The sequence below is a fragment of the Apaloderma vittatum genome, unplaced genomic scaffold (genome assembly GCF_000703405.1).
Source record: "Apaloderma vittatum isolate BGI_N311 unplaced genomic scaffold, ASM70340v1 scaffold18847, whole genome shotgun sequence".
NCBI classification, from domain to species: domain Eukaryota; kingdom Metazoa; phylum Chordata; class Aves; order Trogoniformes; family Trogonidae; genus Apaloderma; species Apaloderma vittatum.
Window position 1 is genome coordinate 1 of NW_009728062.1, and position 21,693 is coordinate 21,693.

The window sequence follows — 21,693 nt, forward strand, 5'->3', positions numbered from 1 at the left end:
ACCAGAACCCCCAGGTCCCCTTCTCCTACACTGCTCCCCAGCAGGGCAGTCCCCAACCTATACTGGTACTTGGGGTTGTTCTTTCTCAGGTGCAAAACTCTACACTTGCCCTTGTTGAACTTCATAAGATTTCTCCCTGCCCAGCCCTCCAGCCTGTCCAGGTCTCTCTGAATAAAAAATGTGTCAACCACTCCTCCCAGTTTTGTGTCATCAGCAAACTTGCTGACAGTGCTCTCTAATCCCTCATCCAGGTCGCTGATGAATATATTGAACATTACTGGCCCCAGTACTGACCCCTGAGGGACTGCACTAGATACAGGCCTCCAACTAGACTGTCCCATTGACCACAACTCTCTGACTTCTTCCTTTCAACCAGTTCACAATCCACCTCACTGCCCGATCATCCAGGCCACACTTCCTCAAGTTTAGCTATGAGGATGCTGTGGGAGACGGTGTCAAATGCTTTACGGCCACCATCCATCCACCTGGTTACATCTTCATAAAAGGCTATCAGGTTGGTCAAACATGACTTCCTCTTGGCAAAGCCATGCTGACTGCTCCTAATGACCTTCTTATTCTTGATATGCCCAGAGACAACACCAGGGATAAGTTGTTCCATCACCTTTCCAGGGATGGAGGTGAGGCTGATCAATCTGTGGTTACCCAGGTCCTCCTTACTGCCCTTCTTGAAGACTGGAGTGACATTCTCTTTCCTCAAGTCTTCAGGCACCTCACCTGTTGTCCATAACTTACCAAAGATCATAGAATCATAGAACAACTCAGGTTGGAAAAGACCCTTGGGATCATCGAGTCCAACCATTAACCCTACGCTACAAGTTCACCCCTAAACCATATCACCCAACACCACATCTAAGCAATCATCTAAGATGATGGAGAGTGGCCTAGCAATGACCTCTGCCAGCTCCCTCAGCACCCGCGGGTGCATCCCATCAGGGCCCATGGATTTATGGATGTTCAGGTGTTCAAATTGATCCCTAACCCAGTCCTCCTCAACCTGGGCAAACTCCTCCTTTATCCTGACTTCCTCTGGGGCCTCAGGGGACTTTCTCCCTGCCACGTCAGCCTCCCGCTTCCCTTGTGAGAATTCTTGCCTAGGTTTGGGTCTCCCTGCTTTCCCTCTCCACAGAACCTGGGACAGAAACATTGAATCAAGAAGTGTATCAAACTTAATGCTAAATGGCTTTCTGGCCTTTCCCAGTGCTACCGAAGTGTTAAGGACGAGATCTGAAGTCTGGCACTCAATGGTGGGTGAATATAACTTAAAGAAATCCCAGAGAGAGAATCCTGTTTCTTGGGTATCTGGTGCAAACATTGTTCATAGCTCTGAATGAGCAATCTGATTTGCAGTTGTGAAATTTACTGCAAGCCAGAGAAAGCTGAGTACTTGATCCCGTTATCATCAGATGTAGCTTCCAATTGATGGTCAGTATATTTGACAGAGGAACAGGTTGACTACTATGAAAAGAACCCTGGTCTTACTGAAATAATTGAGAGTTTTCCCAGTTTTAAACTAAAAGAGAGTAGATTTAGAGTAGATATAAAGAAGAATTTTTTTTTACAATGAAGATGGTGAAATACTGGAACAGGTTTCCCAGAGAGGTGGTAGATGCCCCATCCCTAGAAACATTTAGTGTCAGACTTGATGGGCTCTAAGCAACCTGATCTAGTTAAAGATGTCCCTGCTCACTGCGGGATGGTTGGACTATATGACCTTTAAATATCCCTTCCAAGCAAAACTGTTTCTGTAATTTCCCTTTCACTGTCACTTTCCACAATTTACCATGGAAATAACTGAGGGATAAACAAGATACTTTCTCGAAGTTCAGAACTACACCATTTTAAAGCTTTTCCTTGTCATGTATCCAAAGAACTAAGCCTTTTTCTGTTAGTAATTCTGAGTTTTGAATAAATTACATTGAGCAGAGAGGGCCCAGAATTTTTTCTCAAAGCAATGTAAAAACCAGCAAACCAAGATAGTTCCGGAACTGGTAAGAGACAGTAGAATGTTATTGAAGGACTTTAGAGGATCTCTCTAGAAAATAATGTTTGTGAAAGAAAATACTGCCTGAAATAGGAGAAGAAAGACTTAAGAAATTCTTTTAAAATTTATTTTTGTTATAGACTTAAGTCTTTATTACTTAAATTATATAGGGGCATATAGCTTCTTTAATGACATGATAAGTTTTCATTTACTGAAAAGTTTTTATCTTGGATTGTCTAGCTCACTGCTTATCCTAATGCATACAATTGAATTTGATATTTTCTGTTGTTATTTTCAAGTTCTAATTCATTGACTAGCAAATCTAGATATAAACAACAGAAATCCTGTTAGCTTAATTAACTACTTTTTATTAATATAAGACTTGCTGTAACAGGATGTATGGGATTTTTTTTACTATTTGCATTGCACTGTAGCGTATTTTCATCTGACAGCTTGTTCCACTTAAGTGAGTGTGGAATGCTCACAAGCTTCACTGATGAGTTTCAGCCTGTAATACACAATCTAATGCTTGGGGCAACTAGCTCAGAAATTTTGTAATAGAAATTCCTTTAAGATAACAAAGTACTGTTTCTTTATTATTCTCGCATTGTGAGTGCCTTACTGTCATTTTCTGTTAAGTGCATTGAACTTACTGCTAGTCTTTTGCTATTCTGTTTAGCAACCTTACTGCCAGCTTATTCTAAAATTGCACTAAACCAGTGGTTCTCAAATTGTGCCCTGTGGATCACTGAGGATTGACAGTGCACTTGTTGGTAAATCACAGAGATCTCCTGGTGGCTCTTCTTCCGAGTCCCCATCCAGGTGTTCCTCTGATCAGAAACAGGAGAGTGGAGGAGACAGTCCGTGCCTTTGGTGCTCGCAGGCAAAGGATTATCTCTGCTGAGCTCCTCTTCAGTTGGTGAAAGTGTTTGAGAACCCTGTCGCTGAGCATTTGAGTTGCTTATGTTTAGACTGTGTTGCTGCTCCTTAATCATGCATGTTGCCCCTCCATTTCTGTGCAGATTGCAGCCCTGCTCCGGAAGAATCTGGCCCAGGTATGTGCGTTCACGGCTTCTGCTTCTTCTGAAAATTGCAGGTGTTACTTCATAATTAACAGCTGAACAAGTGCCTTGCTGTTAGGACTTGACCATTTTGAAATGGCAATGCTCCGCGGTATCATGTGAGCGTACTGAGAAGTTATTATTTCCTAAATAATAATGCAGGGGGGGGTATCTGGTAACTTCTCATGTCCAGGCATGGGAGAGCACTTGTTCAGAGTCTCTTTGGTTTCTCCAGTTGATGTGTTTTAGCAAACTGTTGTAGGTGACAATGATTTGAGGCCTGTTCCAAGTGTCATTGAAGTCTGTGGGAGTCTGGCATTTTAGACATGCCCTTTCATATGTGCTGCTGAGCTGGCCTTTCTGAATGAGAACTCCAGCAGAATATGGAGCCATCAAAAAGGCTGATGAAAAATCTCTTTTGAGTACACATCAAGCAGTGTTGGGCACTGCAAATGAAACCTTTCTGAATGCAGAATTTAGGAGACTTTCACCTCACTGTTAGCCTCCTGTCCGTGTACTTCCACACATTCGTGTTGCTTTTACGAGGTCTGAATAATCTGCCTCTGTAATACCACTCTCTCCCAGCTAGATGGCTGTAATTTCTCCCAATGAGTTCCATGAAGGTTCAGTCTTTGAACTGTTACAGCATGGACTCCGGAGTTTAGTGAAACCGATGGGAAATAAAGCCCTAGTGCAGGTATGACTTTAATCTTCACAAAGTATATTATTGTTCTCAGCTATCCACCACATTTTCTTCTATCACAGAGAAAATGTATTGAATAGGTAAAAGACTCCAGAGGTTTATAATTCTTGGAACATCCTTTAGTTTTTGCAAAATATGAATGTGGTGCATCAATGAGTGCTGTTTTTAAGATGAGAGTGAGGAAAAGCAGCGAGGTCACCCCAACTGGGTACCCAGACATACCCAATACTGCATCTTAAGTGGCTGAAGCTGCAGTGTAGGAAAGCACCTAATGCTTGCTTCCCATAGAAGCCAGATGTGATGTGACTGTATGCATAAGTGGATTGCCAGTTAGTGGATCAGGGCTAAGCAACTACCACTTGTTTAATAAATCTCTTTTATGGTGGCCGTGGGTCCTTGCAACCCTGTGCTAAACCAAGGCCAGCTGCAGGTGCCCAGTACATTGATTTATGGATGCTAGTGGATTTTTAATATGAAAAGACTAAAAATATCTTTCCAAGGCTTTGGAGGACCGTTATTTTATTAGTATTTTTATTGCTCTGAGAAGAGAGACTTAGGGGAAAAAAGCAAAAAATGTTTCCCACCGGACATTACATCCTTGATTTATACAGGCTTTGTGTATTACGTTCTCTTTAACAAGGCATTATTTTTTTATAACATAGTCAGTAATGTGTCATCAGAGAAGGTCTGTTACGTGAACTCATAGTCCTTCCCAGCATCCCTTCCTTGCTCCCTCCTTCCCTCTCTCCTTCTCTTCTCACCTCCCCCCCTTCTCAAAATACCACATTTCAAAGTGGCAAAATTAGAACTTATGGGGTCAAGTCTGGCCCTTATTTACCAGCCAGAGATCAATTTTAGCTGAGTGGAAACTGCAGGATTTGTCTCTTACTGTACAATATATGGCACCTAAAACAAATGACAGACATCCTGCTGGTTTGTACAATAACATTTTTAAATGGAGTAACTTGTAACGTGAACTAGAAACCTGATTAAAATGTGGGATTTTTGTCCCAGGCATACCATCCACTGGCTTGAACTATGACTCCGGCCGTTGTAAATCTGTAACAACTTCTCACATGTCCATTGTTTCAGACCATATGCCAAAGCATCCTGCCAATGATCTGCCCAGCGTGGTCTGCAAGTTCTGGTCATCTCACAGAATGTAACAGCAGAGTCCAGGGAAGATTTCACATTAGAAATGGTGCCTTGTGGTGTTTGAAGGTGCCATTGATTGATTCAATAAAAAAATACACTTTCACTAATAAAGTTCTGTTAGGAAAGACAGAAGGATGGGAAAATCCAGGTGAAAGTTGGACGCTTTTAGTCCTTTCACATTTATTTAAATGCTACCAGTGGAATGTTCCAACCTGATTTGAGCCTGGGAGTGCAATTCGTTATATTCCTATTTACTGTTAAAATTACCTATCACTGACTAAAAAAAAAAAGGAATCATGGAATCATAGAATGGCCTCGGCTGGAAGGGACCTTAGAGATCATTTAATCCAACCTCCCTGTCATGGGCAGGGGCACCTCTCAACTAGATCAAGCAACACATGGGGACCGAACGGGGATCAAACCCGCGACCTTGGTGTTATCAGTACCACGCTCTAACTGACTGAGCTAAAAGAACAAAGGGGACACCTTTGAGAAGCAGGTAGCAAAAAGCATTTCAAATTTTGCAGACTGACAAGGGCTTGGTTTTTCATGACCAAAATTTTAAACCAAGAGACTACACAGCGCAAAGAATTTTTACTTATTACCCCAGATGAGCCACTGCATTGCATGAGGGTGTTGGGAGACAAAAAAAAAGTCTAACGATTGATTTATCTTCAGGAGGGCGGGTATACCACCAGTATGCTTTATGATTACTGCAGAGAAACATCTCTCAAATGAAGTGCTGCCAGACACACTACAATTTTAAATCTTCATTGAGTTAATAACTGCATACATGTATGTATATCAAGGCAATGAGATGATGATGTGCTGGAAGATCTTTTCAGTCCTTTTTGTCATTCTCATTTGTTTATAGAAAAGCTCTTAAAATGCAGTAAGAGAAACACTGTTACTCTCATCTGTGTTTTGCTTTTTAAGTGTTCACAGGCCCATGTTATGGCATCTGGTTTATTTTGAGAGAAAATATTTAATAGAATATAAAAGACAAGCTGTAATTCCTTGCCTGTTCTTCTGACGTTTCCTGCTTTTTTATGGCAATGGAACAGAGCCAAACAACTTCCCCTCTGTGTAGTTTATTAGGTTATCTATCTACCGCATAGAACAAAAGCAAAAGGGATAGTTCTGTTAATCTTGTCAGTTTTGTTTCTGTTAGGAGACTTTCAAAGTCTTTGGCTAGTTATCAAAGAAACATTTATTATTATTAGCTCCTAGTGCTGCCTTTGAGACAAAATCCCAAACAACTTCCTTTCAGGGGCCTGAAGTTCCCCATTCATGCAGGTTCTGATCTGTATGTTGCCTTATTCCTGTGGCCAGCTGGACTGGGGGTTGTGTGTGTTCTGTTTGTGAGCTCTGATGCTTTTTTAAAGTAAAACACATTGTCCTTCCCTATAAAAAGTGTTCTTCTGTTTCAACTTTACATTAAGGAAGGCAAAATCAAAGCACTGTTCTATTTTCTTTTCATATTGCAGAGAGAATAGATTTTGGTATATAGCATCATAATTTTTCGTATGGTCATGGAAATGGGTTTTTTAAATTGGTGGTTGATAAATGATGAAAGAAGGAAAGAAAAGAAAAGAAAGTGAGCTTGTGGAGCATTTTAAGGCAGAGCAATCTCTTAAGCACAAGGAAGACACAGTGCTTGTGGTACTAAAATAGGACTTTGACAACCTGATTTCATTTCTGTGCTTCCTGTGTAGGACTTGAAGCAGTCCTACCTCATATGTTTCAGTGGAAGTCAAGCTCTGAATTCTTTCAAGGATCTGGCTAACTCCCATCTAAATCACTATATCAAATGTTTCTTGCTAGCTGGCTCTAAGCCTTCAAAGCCACTCAGCACACAGAGGACACTTAAAAGAGTACCTACAAGGTACTTGGGAGAAATCTCATTGCCAGAAATGGCTAAGCAGCTGTTCACTATTTCTGTTATATGATGGGACTCCATACTGTCTGTCCTTGTATGCACTGTGAAAGGGTGTGTTTGAACATGCACACACAGTTATATACACTTGTGTATATAGATATTCATGTTTTGGTTATGCTTTCCAAATCAACTTTTGTATAGCCTGTTCTGCACACACAGATCTAGGAGCTATTACGCGGTTGGGAAAGTCATAACAGCCTTGCAGAGTAAAATTCTCCATATTGTCCTCATGCCATAACCACTCGGTAAGACGACTTTAATTAATTACAAGCAGAAAGTAACCAACAAGCCAAAATAAAGACAGCCCTATATGCGAATTATCAACAGCTTTGACTTGCAACAGAAACTTTCTTCTTAATGCGCGTTTGTTTATTTCAGATAAAGTATTTGCAGTGCTGCTAATTTTTTCTTTTAATTTAACCAGGTGAATGGAGTGAAGCTCTTTATCCCTTGCTGACAACGCTCACAGACTGCGTAGCCATGATGAGTGACAAGGCAAAGAAAGCCATGGTCTTTTTATTAATGCAGGACAGCGCCCCGACAATAGGGCTCTGCCTGAGTCTTCAGTATCGCAGGGACGTTGTCTTCTGCCAAACTGTAAGCAAGCAAATAAGTGTGATTTGATTGCATTTTGACATGAGGCGGAGTTTAAATCAGTTATGGAAGACTACTCTTCTTGGAATTTTTACTGTTGGGCTTAACACTGTGATCTCCTCTCACAGGCTGTGCTGTCCTGTCCTTACTAGTTGCTTACATGCGTTTGACAATGTATAACTTCAGTGAGCCCTTGGATGTATATTCAGTATTTTAAAAAAAAAAAAATTATGCCAGAACTAGTGAAAATATACTGTTGTCTACAGAAACAAACTTTGCTTTCCAGTGCCACCAAATTAAGACCAGAAGTACAATGTGAAAGAAGGGGAGGGAAAAGCATGTCTGAGCAGAAAATGTACTCCCTCAGTTACTTTTTGTTGTGTTCTTCACTGAGAAGACCAACAGGACCTGCAGTACCTAAGGAGAGAAGTCCTGCTACAGGGAGAGACATGAGTGCTTTTTTTTTTTTTCTGCTATAAGTTCCCCTTCTGAGCCTGCTGATGTCTCTTTTGTCAGCCAATGACTAGCAGGTTTCTGCACTAAAAAGCCTTCCACCTTTCTTCTGCCTGCTACACTTTGGTAGCATGCGGGCTTCCCTGTGAAACCAGTATCTTGTTCATTTGTTTCAAACAGCTTATCTCTTGGACATTGTTTGATAGGGCTGTTGTCCCAAAATGCAATATCTCAGATAAATTCAATGAATTTTTCTATCCAAAACCCACTTTGTATTGCAGATAATTTTTTAACTCAATGCTTTGAATATATTTACCCATCATAAACAGACCTTTACTCCTTTTTGTTTAATTCTGTGACGGGTCATATACCCGTGTACATAACATATGGCAATCACCTGGGAAATTCCTTCGTTGACAGAGTGAATTAACACTAGTACTAATCTTAGATCTTAGTACTAGGTCTACAGGACCTTGTCCTGAATATCTCGTAACACTAGACTTTGTATCTTTGCATAAAGCAAACAGATACTGCCTTTTTAAGCTTTCTTAAAATGTCATTTAAAAAAAAATATTTTCTCCATAGTACCAAAATTCATGACCTGGAACTAGCTGTGTTGCCATTCCATCTATAATTAAAACAGTTCTCTAAGGAGATTATTTCATACGTTTTAGATCCTAATACTAGTGCTTGTGTCCAGAAAGCAAATAAATGGTAGATCAACAGTAGTCCCATTTGGGTAGAGCTTGTGAGATGAAGGTACCATGCCTAAATCTGATTTTATGAAAGTTTTGGGGTTTTGTTGGTTGGTTGTCTCTCTTCAGCTGCAAGGAAAAGAAGAGTGACATTTTAAGGGAAAAGAGCATCAGTCTGACAGATTTTATGGCACCTCTTATATGTGATATTGTTTCCGTTTGGGGCTGAAGAGCCTTTTAGCCTTGAATCATTTCACTCTCATCTGTTTTTTCTCCCACAGCTGACAGCTCTCATTTGTGGTTTCATTATCAAGCTGAGGAACTGCCTGCATGATGATGGATTTTTAAGACAACTCTACACCATTGGTTTGCTGGCGCAGTTTGAGAGCCTGCTGAGCACTTATGGTAAAAGCGCAAAGCATGTGGGTGGTATTAGCTGTTGAGTCAGCAAGTTCTGCTTTAGATTGGCTGCAGCAGAACATGAGTGTTTGGGACAATCTGCAGCTCAGCTGCAAGATGATTTTGAAAACTGAAATGCAAAACCAGATTATATCTGGAGTACTTAATTAGCTAACAACTCTGAATTTCTTTGCATTTAATTGAATTACTTCTAAAAGATAAAGTGTACTTGCCTTATAATGTCAAATGTTAAACAACAACATGCTGATAATTTTTTTAGAAAAGATATGGATTAAAATTCTGGTAAGTTGGGAGAAAACTGTGCCCAAAATTGTCTTTTTTACTTTTCTTGACCTCCTGTAATCCTACAGTGCAAAGTGAGATTGAGGAGAGAATACAGTAAGTACTTCACTATAAAGTGTTTCACTTCTATTCCCCCTCATCCATAGAACTTCTTTATGAGAGTGCTGGTGTACAGTTGTCATCAAATTGATAAAGGGAGGTTGGATGGAGCAAGTGATAATTGTGATTCACTGTTTCCTCCTTGATTTAGGTGAGGAGTTGGCAATGCTGGAGGACATGAGTTTGGGAATTATGGACTTGAGGAATGTAACCTTTAAAGTAACTCAGGCGACATCGAATACATCGACTGACATGCTGCCAGTCATCACTGGAAATCGGTAAAAAAACCAACGGGGGGTGTGGAGAGCAGGAACTGAGGTGGGACTTGCAAACAGGAGAAGCAGTGATATTGCACTTGAAATGAATGATGAGCTTTTGTAGTGTGATGGTTTTCTCCTCAGAACTTCATATAAATGTTTTGAAGTGGACTTCCAAATTTTTACTGATGTTTACAGAGAACTAAGCTGAAAAGGGATATATGCCAAGGCTCAAACCATGGCAGTGTTTTTTTATGAATAAATATCATCTTGCCTAGCCTTCCATGATCATATAAGCCAGAAGTATTCAATCTTTTCTTAAGCACCTGTGGTGTTTTTTAAATTTCAGACTAACTTTTGAGTCTGATCTCAGTGTCTGAAATTCCCTGCTGTTGGTCAGTTGGTCAATGCTTTACTGTGTGCCCCTGAGTGATGGGCTGCTGTTAGCACAGTAGGACACGGAACCTGTATCAAGCGGTTGATGGGCTGCTGCTGAGGTGAGGCCTGCCTAAGATCAATTTCCAAACTGTTAGGGCCAAGCTGGCTTTAACTTACAGATGCTTGTGAAACACCAGACTGCTGCTCATTTTGGCCACTTGCCTGAAAAACGCTATTTTCAAGTTTGAGCTTAAAAAGCAATTTTTGTTTCAAAAGCCTGAAGTAACTAAAACTCACATCCTCACGTAAAGTGGAGTGGGAGTGATCTGTTACTTTTCTTTTTTTAATCTCTAGCTTTATTACAATGGGAAGTGTTTAGAATAGAGTTATGCTTCAGTTTGAATGCCTCAGCCTCCTTACCAGCTGGCCTTACACTAGTTTCTGACACAGCTAATGGGCCCTCACGTAGAGTTCTTGCCCAGATGGAGCCAGCTGACAGATGGAGATGAAGCTGTGGCCGGACAGAGTCTTCATTGAAGTCACTGTTTTATTGTTTCTGTACTTCAGAGTCTTCAGAGTCTTTTAGTTTTGAATCTGATTTCTGGAGGAAGTAAGGCTTACTTGATTACAGTGTGCTGTAGCAAGCTCCACTGGAGCTTTGCCCAGCTTCATCCACATCTGAAAAAGAGCTAGAATTCTCAAAGATAAAAACAGTTAGAGGAACTTTGTTAAGTTAAAGTTCACATGCGATAAAAATGCCCTGGCTGAAGGAGGTCTCCAATACAGTCATGTATGCTGCGGAAATTGCTGAGACCTGTGGAAATGGCTGAGAGCTGGCAGAAAAATAATTTCAAAGAAAATCTTCAGCTGAAACTTGCCGTCAGCTATAGGACACTAATCAGCAGGAAACCAGTCTTCATTAGTTTCAGGTCTGATAATGTTGCTTATTATTTTGCTATCTAAATTTTGCTTAAGAGAGAGAAGAAAGAAATCATGCCTATTTATTTTGGTGCAAGCTTTTGAAAGCTTAGCATTTAGAGGTGAAGATAGGTTTTTTGCTTTCAGGCATAGCATAAGATTTGTATGTCCATCCAATGTAAATGTGGGGCAGACTGGTTTTAATTACCTTATTACATACTTCTCAGAGCTCTTTTGCTATGCTTGAGAGTATGTACCATACTTGAGAGTTTTGCACTGCAAAGACCTGGATGTAACACCAAGGTATTGCTGCTGATAGGTTAACACACAGCATGTAGACCACAGTAACTTGTGTCTTGGCAGTTTCAACATACGGTAGTGTGACATACCTTAGCATTGACATACCTTAGCATTGACTGCAAGGGACCGATAAGTTGCATTACCTCATCTCTGCCATGAGATAAAGCATACACAGTGTGGTTTTTTCTGTAGCTCAGCTGACCCAAGGTAACCTGTTGTGCTTCAGGAACAGCTTGTAGGCCTGAGTTGTAAGTTTCTGTATCAGCACTTTTGTTAGTTCCCCCTTAGATTTATGCTTGGGTCACTACTATCACAACCTCTATTTTTCTGCTCAGGAATGTCAGTACTACTCACTGTATCTAAAATGTATCCTTTTATGCACGTACATCATCACGAGCCTTTATCACTCTAAAATCATATATCTTGATGAGATGGGGATATGCCAAAATTTGACTTTTTCTGTCCAAGTCGTACAAGAGCTGCAGTATGAATGAGCAGAGCAAAATCTGCCTTTGTCAGGAAATTGGTAGATTTGATCGAAGTGTCCATGGGGATGTGCCATCAACATTACAGGTTGCTGCAGGTTTGTTTTTGAACTAGAATAGCTTTTCTGATTAGGAGCAAGCTGTGCCAGTTCCTTAAAGTCCTTAGTTGTGACTGATACTTATTTTTTAATACTCATATGTTCTGGATATTATCCCTCTTTACATAAATAGCGCATTCTCAGAATATAGCTTTTTGACCTTCATGTCTAATAGCTCTTTGTTTATTTGCAGTGATGGATTTAACGTGAGGATCCCTTTGCCAAGCGCCTTGTTTGATTTGTTGCCTCGAGAGATTCAAAGCGGCATGTTGCTGAGAGTTCAGCCTGTTCTTTTCAATGTAGGAATCAATGAGCAGCAAACCCTGGCAGAGAAGTATGTATTCAGTCATGCGAGCTCAACCTTAATGGCAGTTCAGCAATCTCCTGTTCTGATGGAAGTATGTCTCTATGAAGTTCCACTGTTGCATTACTAACAGTGATTCAGTTTCCCCAACACACCAAAAAAAAAGGAATACTAAATGAAGTTGTCAAATGGAAAACAAACACAAGGAGGTCTTTCTTTATATGCCATATAGCTGTGGAGCTCCTTACCTCATGGATTAGAGTTTAGTGCAGCTGTATGAGGTTCAGAATGGCAGAATCACAGAACTGATGAGGCTGGAAAAGACCTCCAAGGTCAAGTCCAGCCTATGACCCAACACTACCACATGGGCTAGACCACAGCACTAAGTGCTACATCCAGCCTCTCCTTAAACACCTCCAGGGACGGTGACTCCACCACTTCCCTGGGCAGTGCATCCCAGTGCCTAAGCACCCTCTCCGTGAGGAAGAGCTTCCTGAGATCCAACCTAAACCTGCTCTGACACAGTTTCAGGCTGTGCCCTCTCGTCCTGTCACTGGTTGCCTGGGAGAAGAGCCCGACCCCCACCTGACTACACCCTCCCTTCAGGCAGTTGTAGAGAGTGATAAGGTCCCTCCTGAGTCTCTTCTTCTCCAGGCTAAACACCCCCAGCTCCCTCAGCCTCTCCTCACAGGACTTTCCCCCCAGTCCCTTCACCAGCCTCGTTGCTCTCCTCTGGACCCGCTCCAGCCTCTCAGTGTCTTTCTTGCAGTGAGGGGCCCAGCCCTGCACACAGGGCTCGAGGGGAGGCCTCACCAGTGCTGAGCACAGGGGCAGAATCACACCCCTGCTCCTGCTGGCCACACTGTTCCTGATAAAGGTCAGGATGCCATTGGCCTTCCAGGCCACACCCTTCCTGGGCACACTGCTGGCTTATGTTCAGCCAGTTGTCAACCATTAGTGGATTGTCAACCAGAAATGGATTTACAGAAGAGGAAATCTACCATGGGCTATTTAACCCAGAGATCCTGCTTGTGACTCAAGACCTCTGAGAGTGACAGATTGCTAGAGGCTGAGAGATCATGCCGAGTATTTCTGTGTGTTTGCCTTCTTGGTTTTGCACTCCCCTGGACTCCCTCTTCTAGCTGCTGTCAAAACCCAAGATAATGAACTAGATGGACCTTCATTTTTAACATATCCTTGTCAAGCTTATGTAATACACCGTTGTTCTTGTAAAGCTGAAAAATATAAATACATACTTATATCTGTTAGGGAGACTGTTCAGTTTTGGAAAAGCGACCAGAGCTTCCCTCTGTTATGGCCGTATCCTGTAAAGAAAACGTTGTGAGAGCACGACTCTAGTGGAGAACTCCAGTGAAGTCAGGCACAGGGATGTTGTGACAGTGGCCTTGGTACCGGCATGGAGCATGTAGTGTGATTGTGGACAACTAGAGAAAGTCTAATAAGGCATTGCAGCAGTTACTATTGTCCACTGTTGCCTATAAAGGGAGCCCAAGCACAGTTACAGTTGTCAACACTGCGTGTGTGTATCCATGTCTGTAGATATAGTTAGATGAGGTGAATCATGGCTTTGTTGACAGTATTTATTACATTCATGGTTTATTATTCCTAGATCTGTATTTCTCATTTACATAACTGAAGTCAAAGTTCTCAATCCTATCTGCTTATGTTATGGTTGTCGTAAGCGTATGAACTAAACTAGTAAATCATTATAAAAAGTTCAAATTTAGGCAAAATGATTTACCAAATGTGTTTAATATTGAAAAACAGACAAGTCAAAGAATTTTAAATACTATTTTCTACAAGACTTTTCTTTCACCTTCCTTCCCACTTTTCCCCTCACACTCATATCTTCTTTTTCTACAATTAATCACTACAACACTTCTCTGTCACACTTTACTCTGCATTTGAATGGTTAGGAATTTCATAGGATGAATCTTTAAACAGTTCTCTGGTAGTCATATTGCCAAGTGCACTCATTTTCAAGAAGAGGAGAAACCTCTTACCTTGGGATTAACTGTTCCCTCTTTCACCTTTTAAAGGTTTGGAGACACCTCACTGCAAGAAATAATTAACATGGAAAGTTTGGTGCGGTTGAATTCGTATTTCGAGCAGTTCAAGGAAGTTTTGCCTGATGATTGTAAGTATTGGGCAATTAATAGGAAATTTGGTTAAACAGCACACTTCAGGCTGATTTTTTCATTTGTTTGCTTCATGTCGTTTAAATGTTGATGATATGCCAGCACTGGTAACCTCCAAGAAATGATGCAACTCTATTTTAATACATTAGTACTAAGTGGAGGAGATTCAGGAGGTTTAAAGGTCATTCTGATTAACATTCCATCTTTTAATTTATGTTACTTTACATCTCTTTCTCAGTGGCATTATTTACTGTATAAACAGGGAGCTAGGCAGTTAGATTGCCATGAGGGGAAGGCGTAAGTGACAGGTTATAGCAGCAGCACTTCTATATGCAGGTTTTGGATACGTATTCTGCACTTAGAGAACAGCTGCCAGTTTTTAGGAATTTAATCACTTTCCCTCTGCCTATCCTTTGGCACTTTCCTATAATTGTTGCATCTGCAGCCAGCAACACAGAAATCTAGCACCTAGAAGTGAGACAGTAGCTAAAAGCTTGAATTTTACTGGTTATATTAGGAAAATTTCTTGCTTGTTACTGTTTTTTGGGAGGCAGTGGCATAAATGTTTATATGTGAGCATTAAAATGGCAAAAGTTCATTGATTCATCATTATTAATATCAAACCTCTTGTAAGCTAATATCCTCAGTCCCACAATTGCAATTTTGTTGCAGAAATATGAATACAGCAACATGCAACAGGATAGGAAGAATTCTGTGGAAGTACAGTAGTGTACTTTAAGTACAATAAGAGCAGAAGCTATTTCCCTCTTTCTGCACATTCATAATTGTGCATAATTAATTATTTGAAATTTTAGCTGCAAAATTTAGATTTTTATTATATAGCAGTCCAAGTCATAAGACTTTCTTGTAAAGTCCAAAAGTTAATTAATTTAAAGTGATTTCTGTTCTGCTTTTTTCCCCGTTACTTCATGTCTCTGTCTAGTCTTCCATAATAATAGTTCCCATTCAGCTTCTTTCTCTCCTCTTTGATTTTGCTTGCTTTTTTTTCCACTTCAGATTCTTCTCTCTTCCCCAAACCTCTTATGTTGATCCCGTCATCATTTAGCTTTTGCCTTTTTTCCTGAAACTTTCTTTTTAATCCTGCAATCTGTTTTCTGTCATGTCATCTGTTCCTTCTCTTTTCATGTTTTCTGAACTTTGTTTTAACTTTATTCTCCTCTGTTTTTTAAAAAGCGCTGGCTCCATGACCTTGAGTTTCTCATTTATCAGTTACACACCTTATACCAGAGGTTTTTCTTTGAGTGATTTGAACTTGTGGATAAGGCTGCTGTGTAGTGTTTGACAGGTAGCATTAACAGAATCATAGAATCATAGAATGTGTGGGGCTGCAAGGGACCTTTAAAGGTCATCTAGTCCAACCTCCCCCTGCAGTGAGCAGGGATGTCTTCAACTAGATCAGGTTGCTCAGAGCCACATCAAGCCTGACCTTGAATGCCTCCAGGGCTGGAGCCTCTATCACCTCTCTGGGCAACCTTAACAGTGAAAGAAAACAAAATAATCTCGTGTCCACTTGCCTTTCCTCCCTTACTCTGGTTACTTGTCACTTAACATTGATCCCTGCTACATGAAATGGATACTACAAAAGGGGAAAGTCTGCCCTCTGGGAAAACTTCCTTCTGCTTCACTGTTGGGCCTGGGTAAAAGCAGACATGGTCTCCAGAAGAATGCTGTGGAAAATGGGGTCAATACTAAACAGTCCAGGTAAACAAGCCTTTCCCTCATCTACTAATTGAGTCATGTTGTCAAAGAAGGAGATCAGATTAGTCTAACATACTATTTGCTGTGAGAAGATATGTGATGCAAAAATAAAACCTCTACTCCACTCTCGTGAGACCCTGCCTAGAGTACTGCGTCCAGTTCTGGAGCCCACAGTACCTACCAGAAAGGTATGGGCGTGCTGGAGCGTGTCCAGAGAAGGGCCACGAGGATCATCAGAGGGCTGGAGCACCTCTCCTGTGAAGACAGACTGAGAGAGTTGGGGTTGTTCAGTCTGCAGAAAAGAAGGCTCCGAGGAGATCTTATTGTGGCCTTCCAGTATCCTAAGGGGGCCTACAAAAAAGCTGGTGAGAGGCTTTTTAGGATGTTGAGTAGTGATAGGAATAGAGGGAATGGATTAAAGCTAGAGATGGATTGATTCAGATTGGACATTAGGAAGAAGTTCTTCCCCATGAGGGTGGTGAGACACTGGCACAGGTTGCCCAGAGAGGTGGTGGAAGCCCCATCCCTGGAAGTTTTTAAGGCCAGGCTGGATGGGGCTCTGGGCAGCCTGATCTAGTGGGAGATGTCCCTGCCCATGGTGGAGGGGTTGGAACTAGATGATCTTTAAGGTCCCTTCCAACCCTGACAGTTCTACGATTCTATATCACTCATGAAGGGTTCTTTTTGTCACATAGTCAGTTTTTAACAGTGCATATCCCCTTATTTATCCAGTCACAACTTTAGTTGGTGTGCTCTGTAGTTACTCTTTTTAAAATAAAAAGGTGACCTATTTAATAATTGTCATTGATCGTCTTGTCCCTTCCAGTCTAGGCCATTCTATGATTCTATGATTTGTCTCCACTTAGTGAAATACCAATAAACAGGTCGTGGCAGTGTGGTGTCTTGTTGGAGAGGGTGTTTCTTGTAACTAAGAACTGGCCAGCTTGCAAACTTATAATAGAAAATATGAGCAAAATATAAAATAACTTCAGAGTTTCTTTGCAGAAGTCATGCAGAGTCATCACCTCTGAGGGACGATAATACAGGCAGTTACCTGTTAGTATAGAGTTCTGAACAGTGTGTGAAAGCAAGTGCATCTGTGACACGCAAACCAAGATACTATACCAATTTTGCTCCCTTTGTTCTCTCTGTTATTATACTGATAGCAGATTCTGAGCCCCTGAAGTTTTAAATAACCTGAATGCGTATTTCCAGTTGAGTTTAATTAAACTTGAATTTGTTTCGTTGGTGGAACTAAGCAATTAAGTATTGAATTAATTTTTGTAAGCTTTGATAGTTTCAAGAAAACATGGTGGTGATTGCAAAAGGTACATAGGAACACTTTCCAGATATCTTTGTAAAAGCATTGAATACAAATAAATAGTGGAGTCGGCTTTGTTTCTTTTATAGGTCTACCTCGATCTCGTAGTCAGACGTGCCTGCCTGAACTGTTAAGATTTCTGGGACAAAATGTACATGCAAGAAAAAATAAGAATGTCGATATCCTTTGGCAAGCTGCTGAGGTATTTATTAACCCAAGCATCTCTGCCTAATTAGGTTATTTCCTGTGTGCATATGTATTTTTCCCTTTTTAGTTACCGATAAGTTTGAATTTCGTTTGCTTGCATGTAGCTTGGCAATGCTGCCAGATCAAACCTCCTTTAGAATGAGACACAGGGGAGATAAAACGCATTTTCCACATCACTATTTTCCTACAACTCATGCAATGAAGTTCTGCCCCCTCAAAGATGACAACTTTTCACATCAAAGTCCCACACAACATTTGTGTCTCTCTACAGAGAAGTACAGGTGTGTTTTCTGACAGAAGGTTATACATGAGGAAGGAATGATGACTTTTACATCCCATTTCTAGATATGCCGCAGACTAAATGGTGTTCGCTTTACGAGCTGTAAAAGTGCCAAGGACAGGACTGCCATGTCAGTCACCCTAGAGCAGTGTTTGATCCTACAGCATGAACATGGAATGGCCCCACAGGTCTTCACCCAAGCTCTGGAGTGCATGAGGAGGTAAGAGTTTGACTGCGTCACTTATTCCTAAATGAGGAACCATGCAAACTGCAGAGGAGCAGTGGTCTCTGTTTCTGTCAAAAGGAGAAAACAAAGTGAAATGAAGTCAGAAAACTGCAAAACTGCTAGAATTCATCCCTCCCTTGCATGTGTTAGTGAGTTGCATATGCTAAAGCTGGTTGTTACCAGCTTTGCATCGGATGGGCTTTAGTTTTCAGTAGTGAAATGTGAATTTTCAGAGAAGCATGAAAAAACATGTTTTCAATTCATGCTGAGCTTACAGAACAGGAAACTGGTGCTTCTTTGAAAGTTGTTTGAATGGTGAAGTTACCTAACTGTCATAGCACTGGGTTTCTTAGTTCTAGATCAGGCAGATTTCTCAGGGATGACCTGTCTTTTGTTCTTGGAAACACAGACACCTGCAGTTTGCACTGGTTTGCCACCTGTATCCTTTAGCAGTGAGACACTGCTCACTGGGTGAAATGTCAGTATGAGTGTTTCACAATACAGCAACCAAATTTCATCACAATGTGTCAGTGTGCTGTTGTCGTATCAATATAATGATGTTCTGTATTTTGAAGCAGCAGAGATGTTTGCAGAATTAAATACTGTATGAAAAAAAAAAAGAAAATCTGTTTACTGTTGTTCAATGCCTTGTTTCAAGCACTGCTGGAAAACTCTGTAGCTCACATACCAAAAGAAAGGATAAGAAATCTAGCTTTAGTCTTTATCAATGTAGTTCAACAATGCTGTTCAGTCCTGTTTTTCAACATTCACTCCTACTGAATGTACTGTACTGTGTGTCTTCTCACCAAATTTTCTAGAGTGTTCAATTCTCTTATCCTTTCTGTATGTTTTTGCTGTTTGACCCTTTCTTACTCTTCAGTTACCTAGAAGAAAAATGTCTTGTATAACAACACTTGCAGCCTCTTACACTCATAATTTGGGATTTATATCTACGTGTCGTTGGATGTAACTGGAGTTTTTTGGTTTTACATTTTTGCTACACTTTTTGCTGCATTGTTACGGAGTTAGTATGGTACATGAAAACTGCATTTAGAGATTAATTAATCCATATTAGAAGCAAAACTTAGAATAGCTTTGTGAGGGAGAAGTTATTAACTTAAAACAGAGCTAAGCAGCTCTCAGATATCTTTATTTAAATTATGCAACTTGTCAACTGAGACATCTGGCAAAAAAAAAGGTGTGTTGCACAGTTGTTTGTTTACTAAGAATAAAAACTGAATGAGTGTAATATTAGGATTCTTGTTACTTTCTTTAAATTAGATACTGAGTTAATTTTTTTTTAATACAGTCATCAACACTTTGGAGACAGAGGTTAATAACATTATTTTGGAACTTCAGACTATCAATTTAATATAACACAGGATGAGATAAGATATTGACCCAAGAAATGCAATGCTTTATGTTAACCTACACAGGAATATTGAAAGACGGCCAATTTAATCAAACTCTTCAGCTCTTGTTCTAGCAATATCAGGGACTTGCTGTGACAGGTGAAGGGCGTGACTTTCTCTTCTTCTGTTAAATCTTTGACTAAGAGAGATTGTGCAGAAAAAATACTAATTAGTCCTGAGGGAATACTAAGATTAGACCATTTTGCAGGCCAGCCACTCTTTCTTCCTCACATTTCATTGCTCTTTGGGGAAGGTGGTTGTGTTTTTAAAATTATTTGCCAATTCTGTGTAGGAACAATGGCACAGAATTAACAAAGCTTAATGAGAGACATAGGATTACAGAACAAATATATAGGAGTCTAACTCCACCCAAACCCATTTCAGCCTGGACAGGTTGACCTGACCTAGATGACGGGCATAGGGAATCAAAGGATAGCAAATTACTTCCAGGACATTCACAAAACTGGCTTTTTCTTTTAGCTTGGAGCTTTTGTTTGTGTAACTGTACTAGAAAAGGAAGGTTTGGATCAGTCTTGAAAACTTCTGAAGTTTCTAGGGCAATTGGGAGGACAGGGAAGAAGTGCTGTTAAGTTGTGGGGCTCAAAGAAGGTATTTCTGCTCTTTTCTGCTGGTAATTTTCCAGAGAAGAAAAGCATCCTTGCTTACACTGTTCTTGAAATATTAAGAAAACAACCTCTTCCATGTGATGTTGGTCTTCAGAAGTGTTAGTTCCCACTTCCTCATCCTCAGTGACTTCCTTTCTTTACTAATCTTGTGGTAATTACGTATCTGTGACAATTATGTTCAGTGAGCATGGACAGCAGGGAGAAAACACTGCTCCTTGTAGGTTCCTGAAGAAATTCATGGGTAGAGGTTGTGGCTTTCACCTTAGAAACAAACCCCCTGTGAGAATAAACTCACTTTTCTGTAAATAAGTCATAGCTTTTCCAGTCCCAGATCAAATACATGGTAACTCATAGCCTACAAATAGTAACACCGTGACGTAGATGTCTGGAAGTCCAAGCTACAGAGGATATGACAACCTGGCCAGTAAAGGCAGCTCCAGTGTCAAAGTCCAACTGGATCACGTAGCTTCTTGATCCAGTGCCGTCACTCCCCACTAGACCTGTGACTCCCTGCCCTCCCTCCACCTACCTGGTTACTGTCCTGTCAGATATACCAGTGAAACTGTTTGTGTGAATATGCTCTAATCCAGTTTCAGTCAAAATCAGTCTGAGTGGCAAAATCCTTTTTTAAGGTAGCCCACCTCATCTTCATTAAACCAATTAAGAAGTTGCTACACAAGAAGTTTAGGCAACAGAGAAGAGTCTCTGATAGGGGCTCTTGAAATGCAGCTGGAAATGGGGTGAGGGAAATAACATCTTGCTGTCATGGTGCTGACTAAAAAGACTACATAACAACACCCTGATGGTCATGACCACTCACTATGAACAGCTGTGATAAAGAGCTTATTTAGATTTCTTCACTGGTTGACCTACTTTAAGAATAAGATTGTGGTGTGTTGTCCTAGGCCAGCTGCCAGATGCCCACCCAGCTGCTCTCTCACTCCCCCTCCTCAACACGGCAGGGGGAGAAAATATGATGAAAAAGCTCGTGGGTTGAGATAAAGACAGGGAGATCACTTCTCAGTTACTGTTACAGGCAAAACAGACTTGACTTAGAGAAAAGTAATTTATTGGAAATAGGTTTGTATAGTAGGAAATAAAGACAAAAATTAAAACAACCCCTTTTATCCCAGGCCCAAGTACTTCACTCCTTTATTCCCATCTCCTCTGCCTCCTCCCTACCATGAGCAGTGCTCAGGGGATGGGGAACAGGGAGTTGCAGTCAGTCAGTAGCAGCTCCTCTCTGCTGCTCCTTCCTCCTTGCATTCTTCCCCACTCAAGTGTGGTCCTTCCTAGAGGTTGCGCTCCGTCAGGATAAACCTGCTCCTGCATGGGCTTTCCACAGGCTTCAGTCTCCTTCAGGAAATATCCCTCAGTTTCACCATAGAGTCCTCCACAGGCAATAGTGTGGATATCTGCTTCACTGTGGTCATCTCTGTGGCTTCAGGGGAATCCCTGCAGCCTGTGGTACCTGTGGCACCTCCTCCCCTCCTTCCCTGACTTTGGTGCTCACAGGGCTGTTATTTACATCTTTTACCTTCGCTCCTCACTGCCATGCAGTGTTTTGCTTCATCTTACCCTTTGCTTCTTCTTACTCTTT

General features: G+C 40.9%; 1 protein-coding gene across 1 annotated transcript in view; it reads left to right on the top strand.

The window, feature by feature from the left end:
* Nucleotides 1-3,024: 3,024 nt before the first annotated feature.
* The window catches only part of LOC104277344 (type I inositol 3,4-bisphosphate 4-phosphatase-like), a gene marked incomplete at its 5' end in the record, with an annotated part of 20,755 nt that continues 2,086 nt past the window's right edge, over nt 3,025-21,693 (top strand). The window contains 8 exons of the mRNA XM_009873953.1: nt 3,025-3,057; nt 7,285-7,457; nt 8,884-9,007; nt 9,555-9,681; nt 12,033-12,173; nt 14,204-14,301; nt 17,432-17,544; nt 17,895-18,049. Coding sequence (XP_009872255.1) covers nt 3,025-3,057; nt 7,285-7,457; nt 8,884-9,007; nt 9,555-9,681; nt 12,033-12,173; nt 14,204-14,301; nt 17,432-17,544; nt 17,895-18,049 — 964 coding nt within the window. The remainder of the gene's footprint in view (nt 3,058-7,284; nt 7,458-8,883; nt 9,008-9,554; nt 9,682-12,032; nt 12,174-14,203; nt 14,302-17,431; nt 17,545-17,894; nt 18,050-21,693) is intronic.